General features: G+C 41.7%; 1 protein-coding gene across 5 annotated transcripts; it reads right to left on the bottom strand.

Moving 5' to 3' along the window:
• Positions 1-633: 633 nt before the first annotated feature.
• mlec (malectin) lies at positions 634-8,214 on the bottom strand. 5 transcript variants are annotated; one of them, XM_064354130.1, is made up of 6 exons: positions 8,069-8,214; positions 7,191-7,404; positions 5,886-6,064; positions 5,385-5,561; positions 5,044-5,101; positions 634-4,470 (listed from the first exon to the last, which is right to left on the bottom strand). In XM_064354130.1, exons 2-6 carry the CDS (start codon positions 7,396-7,398, stop codon positions 4,226-4,228), a joined length of 867 nt encoding a protein of 288 aa, XP_064210200.1. In that variant the 5' UTR covers positions 7,399-7,404; positions 8,069-8,214; the 3' UTR covers positions 634-4,225. The 5 variants fall into 5 exon arrangements, with proteins under 5 accessions (XP_064210200.1, XP_064210199.1, XP_064210197.1 ...); XM_064354129.1 differs by lacking the exon at positions 8,069-8,214 and adding an exon at positions 7,519-7,959; XM_064354127.1 differs by lacking the exon at positions 8,069-8,214 and adding an exon at positions 7,550-7,959.
• Between the last annotated feature and the right edge of the window lie 1,789 nt (positions 8,215-10,003).

Here is a 10,003-nt window from a genome sequence, read left to right as displayed (position 1 = left end):
GAGGTGCACGCACTTTAAGAAATATTGTAATACAAAACACCGTTCAACGCTGCAATTTAAATAAAATAGGACATTTATTAAAAAGAAGCAACTTTAACATTAGTCAGCAGTTCCCAATTTAGATGCATTTTGACAAGAGCAGAGATTGTGGTGACGGGAAGGAGGATTTTTCTGACTTGTTTTAATCTGTCCGTCATTTGTGTTTTAAGACTGTGTAAACGGAGAGAGAACAATAGGGGAAGATAGGTTCTATTCTAAAAGCCTTCACAGCAGTCACCAGTTTCATTCCAACTCACTTTCAGTCAGACCAGAATACAATGTGTCGATACAATGGTTAGAGTAGGCTACTCGCAGTTTACCCTAGACCCATGTACCCAAGTAGAGTAGGTGTGAATGGTGTCTCCGTAGTCTAGTCACCCCACCGGTCAGGTTCGTGGCTGTGTCTTTGGTTCCCAACTGTTAAAGCATGTAATTGTGTGCCGAGACGAATGCAAGACGACCCGTTTCTCAATGACAGGTAAAACATACTATGTGATTAAATTAAAACTGAAAAAGAAATCATGAGTGATCAAATGACCATGCAAACTGCACCATGCAAAAAAATTAATACACACAAAACCAGTCACAACAAAGGATCGTAAAGCATGTCTGCATGTATTCAAAATCAAGGCAACAAGGAATCAAATCAAAACTATACACAAATGAGAAAAATGCTCTTTAAAATTATAACACCAGGCAGTGCAAAAAAAAAAAAAAATTAAAAAAATTAAAAATAAAATTCACACCAATAAAATAAAACAGCATTGTAAAAGGTAAAACCAAACAAACCGAAATCCTGAGGGAAAAATTAAAAAGTTGCAAATTCTTATTAATCAGTTATCAATATTATTAATCCTGTTTTTTAAATTACACAACAAAAAAGCAAAGTGACCCACATTTTCAGATTAGCCTCATTCTCCAACTTCCTGACCATCAGTCAGTGTGTCTACTAGGCTGTTTGTCCAGCATTTTTTTCTTGACCATTCCCTCCATTCACCACCATAACAGAAAGGCTATATTGCCCTCGTTAAGATGGCTATTTAAAAACCCATGCTGCCATAATAAAGATTTAAAGAAAGAAACAACCTCAACACACTAGAAGTGTGATTTTGTACCTTATATACACACGCACTGTGTAGAGATTTTCATTTACCGTAACAAAGAGAAAAGCTTCCAACTTTGGTGCTGATTTGAAATTACTTTTTGCTTTCAGACAAAGGAAAAAAGGTGCTTCTGTTTGATTGTTTTATCTTTTCACTGTCCTGGAAGGATGGCACAAGTCTGTTTTTCCCCCTCTACTGCAAACTGTATTGCCTAATCACCTGGAGTTATTAAGGGCCATTTTACAGACCTGGATTAACAATAACTTAATTTGGCTAGGTGCATTTGAGAGTCCAGTCAGGATGGTATTTAAGCTGACAGAAAATAAAAGATCTGCTATGAATCTCTGCATTTGAGAGATTTGTCCTGTGTTCTCAAGGGCTGTGTTCCAGACACACTCACAAGTACAGAGAGAAAGATGCTTTGATGCAGACAGACGGAATCCACCTCCCTCCAGACACACACAAATTGACATATGCACAAATATACACACATCAACAGATGTTTGGTGACTCAAACAAGAATACACAGCATATTGCTCTCAATCTGATTAACAGGTATATTGAGGAGGAAGTTTTTAAGATCAGAGGGAGGAAAAGGATATTGGAAATGCAATGGAGTTTTAAGAAAAATTATGGGAAACACCAAAAGTCAACTTCTATGCAAAGTTCTATGTCCCCCAGAAAATAACATAAGACTGGAAAGCAAATATTTTATCAATCAGATTTTGTTGTCACTTCATAAATTGTTCTAACTGGGGTCTTCGTAGGGTGCTGAGATATAACCGTCTTCACTTGCACTAAATGGGAAATTCACTGGACTGTGTAATGTCCAAAAAATGAAAGAATAAACCTGCACATGTGGGAGATCCTCCTCCGTCACACATTTCAGGCCACCACCAAAATGGCAGCCCTATAGCAGCCACTAAGCACTGCTGTTTTGTATGTCCCCCAAGACAGGCACATATGTAGAACCACACATCCTTAACTAACCTTGCTGTTTCAGATTCAATACTACAGCACCAATAATCTGAACTCTTAATTCCAAGAGATCAAAAATACCCTTCAAACTAATATCAGCACATTAAATGTAAGCATTAGCTGCAAAATGACTGTCGCATGAAATCCTGCAATGCAAACCTTGACTGTAGAGGCTGAGGTAACAAAGCACACAAGCATTCTCTACCCTCCATACTCAAGCATGCACTGCAAAATATCATGGAACAGTGGATTGCTTTGGAGAAACTACGGAAGGCCTGCATAGCTCAAGATAAAAAAAGAAAAAGAGGCAGTGATGATACATCAAGGGACTGTTGTCTTCAGAAGAAAAGAAAAAAACCCAAAACAACAACAACATAAAGGTCTCTTCACCACCAAGACAGAAATACAGATCTGAACTGGCCCGTTCCACATGCTGTACCGTTGTGTTAAGGAAACTCATTATTTAATCACATTATAAACTTGTTTCCTCACTGCCTCTTACAGTGGAGCCTAGGTCATATGCTATGCCATATCTTTATTGAGCGGGAATTCAAGAGTATACCCAGGACTGTACCAATAACAGGGGCGAAGTCACAGATAAAGGGACATTTCTGCCAGGGTAGAAAAATGACAAAAATCTAGAACTCGACACAGGTCCAATGCAATAATTCCCAAAGCTGTAGCCCATCTGTGTCTTTGGTGAATCATCTCGCCAAACAGACACTACTACAGGATTCCGTCATGCAAACCACAGCATCAGGTCCTGGGCAGTTCTCATTTACTGTAAACATTTGAAGGAAACTGTAAAGCACATTGTAATGCACTGGGAATACTAAAGTGAACTTCAATTCCTTTCACAGGCAACATGCTTTTCTTCCCCCCACGTTTTGAAATGTACAGTAGTGAACACCTTGCACGCCATCTTAGGTTTGTGGGGAATACAGATTATTTGTGCCTCAGTAAGCAAATGCGGTCTTCCATTTTAATCAGCGGTTTCAATGAGCAATTCTTGCAGTATGGAAGTGTCCTTCTATTTGTTTGCCCTTGAACAGAGCAGTGGAACAGCAACTGAAACTAAATTAAAAGGCAGCAAGTGAGTGTACTATGGCCCTTACAAATTAAACTGAAGCCACCTGACATTTCCCCACAAACAGGCTGTGGCATGAAGCTTCAGATCTGGTTTATCCAGCTAAAACAATTGGCTTCATCACTTGGGCATGTTTTAAATATCTTAAAGCACAAAATTGAGAACTCAAAATTTTTTAAAAGGCAAGCAAAAATGAAAATGTATGAAATCAACAGCACACATCCACTGAATCTGCTCTATTTTTTCAAGGCATTTTTCCAATTGCTTGCTTTTTGCATAACCCACAATCACAGACCATGCTTTCTTCTTACCCTGAAATCTACTGGATTGGTAATGGACCCCTCCAATTTGAGTAAATCTCTTCTCCTGAAAGATCTGTCACTCTGCAGCGCGCAATGCTTCCATTCCCTCCACACCTGCACCTCACCACAACTAAAGCAGCACACACAGGCATGGCAGGGGACAGCCAACTGCTAGCAACATCCCAAAGTATGGCACCTCCCTGTAAGACCCGACAATCTGGTTTGAAAGCAGTCCTTTCTTGTATATGTGTGTGTGCGTGCATGTGTATGTCTATGCCTGCATACATGTGAATCTGATAGGAATTGGAGTGATTTTCATTGTCTTTTACAGTGGTGTTGTGTTTGGATGCGTCACCAGTCAGTTTATTTCTTGCACACACCCATGCATGCACAAGCACACCCTTTCCAGCTCCTCTCTCCCCCTCTCCCTAGTCAATGGAGTAGGAAACTTCATGTCCTTGTTTCTCATCCTTTTCAACTGCACCCGTTTCTGCTGTGACCCTCTCACCCACCCGTTCTCCATCTCTGTCAGTACTCCCAGTCTCCCTCACTCCCCTTGGTGTGTCTGTCGTCCTCTTTTTCTCCCTCCACTCGTTCCATTTGTTTTCTTGTGTCGGTATACCTGCCTCTTCCGTGGTTTCTCCCTCTACTCCCTCTCTCCTCTTGTCCGTCATGTCCCCACTCCTCCCCCAGTCCCCTCCCCCGTTCTCTTGTTCTCACAGCCGACAGAGGCAGAACAGAGTAGGGATGAAGACCCCAAACGCCACCAGAATTGGGAACATCAGGCTGCTGTTGTCGGCCGCGTACGGGTTTGGCGTTCGGGGTCCCGACTGGACCCTGTGCTTGGGCGCCGTCGAGGCGCTCTTCTTACCCCCCTCCTCTCCTCCTTCCACATCTTCCTCCTCCTCTTCCTCTTCTTCCCGCTTCTCAAGGCCAGGGTGAGGTTGGAGCTTTGGCACATCTGACCATCACAATGGAAGGAGGGAGGGAGAGAAAGAGAGAAAAAGGGGAGCAGGGAAAGAGAGCACAGATGAGGGAGGGGAGGGAGGAGGAGGGAACAGCAGCAGAAGAAATGGTGGTACAGAGGGAGGAAACATTAATAAATGAGGGTGGGAAGCAAAAAGGGGAAAACGAGAAGAAATGCAGATGTAGGGAAAGTAGGAAGTAGAGATTGTGAAAGGAAAAGCGAGATTGGGTGAACCAGGGAAGAGCAGAGGTAGGGAAAGTGTATCGGTGGGATTAATCCTGGATTCTATCTCTGAATTGCTGGATTGCTATAGTTCATTATGTTAACACTGCTCTATGAAAGACTGCAGTAAGGAATGGGAAGAATCCTAGCAATGAGAGAAAAAGGAAAAGTCGGAGATTGGAGGAAAAATACAATCATTTCAACAGTCAAGGAAAAAAATAGGAATGCAGGAAAGATCATCTTTCTTTCTGGGGCTACTGAAAACACCATAATTGCCAGAAATTATGCAAGATGAATGCTACTTGCTATTTCCCCTCTCCCAGTAACCCATGTGGATGTGCTCACCTTCCAGAGTCCCCTTCATCACATAGAGTGCACACACTTTAGGGTTGTCATAGTAACCCTACAAAGACAGGAGCAAAAGAAAATAAAGTTAAGTTTAAACCAGCCATGAATGCACACAACACAAGGCAAAGTTCCATAAAGAGACACAGTGACGCACACAAAAATGGGCACCAACAGAGCTGCATCACTTTCAGAACAGGACAAACGCCTGTAATGAAGATTACGTACATCGCAGCACAAACTGTAGGTATACCTCAGGGTGTCAGAGATTTAGTTTGCTAGAACCACTGGGAGTCAGAGTGATTTTACATATTACATGCTAGGGTGACTACGTCCCTTACCTTGACAAACTCCACGGTGAGTTTGCCGTTGAAGGTGGACACCTCATTCTGCACGCTGAGCTTGCCCTTGCGGATGGAGAAGGGCACAATCTCATCATGGGCCGTGCTGTGACCCACTCGCTCAAAGATATCCAGGTCCTTCACCACCACGTGACCGTTAAGTCGCACATCAAACACCTGTGAGGGAGGGTGAGAGTGACAGTTCAATAAAGGAAAGAGTAGGTAACATCCTTGCACAGAAAATGCTGTAAATACACTGTGTTTAAACAACTTTCATCAAACACACTTCCAGAAGGTCTAAGATCACAAGTTTAAAATCAATATTGCTAAATTAAGCAGTTCTTAAAATACAATTCAGAATCTCATTTTTTCTTTGACCTCAATAATTGACTGTTACATCAATATATTACTCATGAAAGGAACTGCTTCACCATATCTACTTAACAAATCACCTGATATGGCTAAAGACAACACAGGACCATGCTGTAGGTTGCACCTTACTTTTTGCTGGGACTGGGCGAAGTAGACCTCTGCATATTTCATAACCAGGATGTAATCTCCTTCTTCGCGGATTGGCACCTCATATCCGAATGTGTCCTCATTGTATCGCTCGGTCTGATACAAAATCTGGTCCTCAGGACTGGAGCGTAGGATGGGCAGGCGCATTCCATAGTCAGAAGCTATAGGTAGGAGAGCACAGATAGGAGACATTAAGATTAAATTTACTACACTATAACACCACACATCACGCCATACGACGTAGCCTATATGCAATGTACTCTGTTCTATTGCGCTGATTGTAATGGCTGTGTGCATTACAGTTAATACAATGCACACAGCCATTACAATCACTTCAGTAAAACAGAGGACATGGCATACATGTGGCTTGGCGCGACTTACAAAAGTGGACAACATCAGTGTAATGACTCTGTTTATCCACTTTTGTAAGTCGCTCTGGACAAGAGTGTCTGCTAAGTGACTGTAATGCAATGTAAACGCTATAAGAAAATATGTTCATCGTGAAAATGTAATTATCTACACACAGTATAAACTGAATATTAGTTCCACACCCCTGTCCATGCAGAGACAAAAAACAAAACAAAAAAAAACACTGAACTTCAACAAATTCAAGTAAACCTACTACAGAGGCCTGATATCCTTACATGCAACAGCAGGCGCTTTCACTTCCCGTTTAAGCAAATTAAGTGCATATCCTTCAACGTTAATAAAGTGAGAGAACTACCCCTTCCGGATTGTTAGTCTCTTAACCGAAGGGGGGACCCAGATCACGATCCGGCGAATGGGTCCACATGGCAGGAACATTAAAACCCCATTAAGACGTAGCTACCTTGCCTAAACTGCTACGTTTACACGTCGTTTCCAAACGTCTAAATTGTAAGCGATTGTGAATTGACTTTGGTTGGACTTGACGAACCAGTCTGTGGTCTTTCAGAACAAATAGCTAGTCAGCTATTAGCTAGCAGGGGAAATGACAGCTATGCAATTTAGACTTTTCACCTTAAGCGTCTCTACCGCGTTCGTTTACACTCAACGGGGACAACTGGTGTCAACATTAATTAATCATCGTTAAACACTCAAATCAAGACGCACTGACAAATTATGCATATTATCTTTTGTAATTATTACAGTTTAATTAAAACCAACCCAATTTGATATTGTAAGATAACTTAATTCCACATCCTCTCCATCTTACGTGCTCAGTTGGCTACGCAACTAACGTTAGATAAAGGACACTGTAGCTGCCTCGCTAACATTATTACACCCCTCTACAAGAGTCACACTCACCTTTGCCGACTTTCCCCTCCAGCGGGTCTTTCTTGAAATGAATACCATGCAGATCCGTGTGAGCATCACCGCCGGCATTCACTGCCCAGATTACACGTTCAGCCAGGCTTGGGCCCCCGCCGTCCGCCCGACACCGTTCAGCCAATAGCGACAGCACCGCCACGACAAACCCGGCACCCCACGGCATCGTTACACGCCGCATAGCCATACACAACTGGGAACACACCAACACACCCGTGGGCTTGAGATTCAAATGCAGAATACAGCAAATGTCGAATATAGCCACTGAAGAGTCAAAGTAAAAATATACACAGCTAAATATATTTACCGACAGAAAATAGCAAGGAAGCTAGCTGTACCATCAAGGAAATTAGCACGTAAAAACCCAGTAGGTCAAAGAGCTACTCGTCGAATGCCGGTTGCCAATTTTAAAGCAGCTCGGGCCAGTTTAGCTGCTGTGCTGTGCTGTCCCACTCAATGCGTGTCTACCTGTCTAACTGACTTCCTCCTCTGTCAAATGTTGCCAACTGTAGAACTACAGGTATTTTCTTACATTGAAAAATCCTATGGTACAGCGTGCCTCTCTGCCGGGTCCTTGGGTAATAAAATCCGGATTATTCGTTTATTCCTGTCTACAGGCAAAACTATTGCTATCCGTAATATTAGTGCCTCTATTTTTTATTATTGTTAGTTTCTATTGAGGCCCACACGATACATTGGCTAGTGATGTTGGTGCAGGTTGAAGGGGGAAGGGCAAGTCTAACTTGCTGGTTGGGCAACATAGTAGCAGACGGACAGCAGCAAAGTCCAATCACACAACAATCCACGGCACAATTTGAACATTCATTAAGTTATTACATATTAATTAGAAAGCATACCTGGTTCTAGCAAATCACTACGCAGTATTGGCGGGACCGGCAACCACAGGGTATCAACTTTCACTTCATTATACTAATGAAAGGTAAAATTCTGTACATGGGAGGGAATAAAGAAAAGGACCCTGTGTGTTTGGTTGAGCTGCAGTGCTGTTCAGTTGGCAGAATGCGGAAGGCAGGCACAAATGGACGCAGTTAAAGGGGCTTTTACAATTCACATATAGTTAGAGTCTGATGCATTCAGTCATGAAGAATACATTGCGATCAAGTCTTTAATACTTTCAATAGTTTATTTTAATATGAATGAAAATCTGCGTGCAAGGTTTGTTAACTTCCCTCAAACGTGAGTCCTTGAGGTTATACGATTCACCCACGCTAAGAAATGGTTTTACCTAGCTCAGTGTCGTCAGTAGAGACGATAATATATCTTCATTGACCACAGGTACAGCTGTGAAATCCTTCAATTTAGAAAGTAAAACAGTCGCATTGCTATAATTGATAATACTCTCTCCACAATAAACATATAATATGAAGCATACAAGGACACTCAAAGAGAAATATCGATCGACACAATTATGTTTTAGCTACTAAAAATATACATACACTCCCTTAAATGTGGCAATGTGGTACGTCTGAATATCATCCAATCAGGTTGGTCCAGCGCAGCGCGCGTGCGGTGCATTCTGGGCTGTCAGCGGAGGAATGAATGAGCGCGTGGAACGTTGTTATGGTGACAGTTGATGCTGCCTGGCTGTGTCCTGACGTTAGTAGCTCAAAAGATATGTTATTTTATTAATTTAGCTTGGTGTTACTACTAATGGAAAATTATATATTATTGAGGTTATATGATGAGGTTGATATGTTATGGTGAACAGTCGCCTATGACTATTTATACTTGCCAGACACAGTCTAAGTAACACATATTAACCCGCTAAATTAATGTACACCTAGTGTTCGAGGTGGCATCTAATTAGTCATGTATGTTAGCTTAATGATTTAGGTGAACATTAATTACATTATTAGGACTGCAAAAAAGCTCTCACGCACAAGGTGGAGTTGAAGATGTACTGGCTAATACATACATTCGTAAAAGGCATTTAGTCATTGTTAATGTCTGTACATTTGGACCACCAGGAGGTGCTGATAGAACCTGTGATTTATGGCTTGCATCATTATAGATCGCCTTTATATTATGTTGAAAAATAAACGCATCTAAGCGTTGTTGTTACTTTTTCTGAATCATGGTATTATAAGCTGTATTAATAATAATGTTATTCTTATTTCCTGCCACTTCACAAAACAGCATTTTTGACCGTAGCAACAAGGAAACCATTGGTTTGGGGAAATAAAAGGAGTTTGCAAGAAAGCATTTAAGGAAGGAATTTACTAGGGTGAGACCAAACGGATACTTTTTGGTCAAAATGCTAATCAGTTCCAAAAACGACATTTTGTGAAATGATAATGTTTTGTATTGGTTCACTGACATTTTTCCCCATCTCTTTGGCACTTTCTACGTAAAGGTTGCCCACATAGAGGTTTGCCTGACAGCTCATTTGTGATGTGCACCCTGTTTTAAGCAACATATTTTAGAAAAATACAGCTACCCATTTGATGCTCTTCCCTTGATTTATGCCTTCCTACAACTTTATCCATGAGTTGAGAGTTATAATTCAATGGGGTCTACCTGATAAAGGTTAAATAAATAAAAAATAAAAATTAAAAAAAGAATATGACGATAAAGATGACGTCAACTGTGCAGGTCTCCCTTGTTACCAGACGGGGGAGCCCGAGTTATGGCTTGCAGTAGCCCAAGGAAAAGAAGACACTGTTACCATGGAAACTTGGCCATTTCAATACCTGCGGCAGATATCGCCGCTGATCAGATCATTTAAACCACAGCGGAGCACACGAACAGCTCCCCCCGGGCCCGGTACCTTG

Source organism: Anguilla rostrata, chromosome 10 (assembly GCF_018555375.3).
Source record: "Anguilla rostrata isolate EN2019 chromosome 10, ASM1855537v3, whole genome shotgun sequence".
Lineage (NCBI taxonomy): Eukaryota > Metazoa > Chordata > Actinopteri > Anguilliformes > Anguillidae > Anguilla > Anguilla rostrata.
This window is presented reverse-complemented; position numbering and strand designations above follow the sequence as displayed.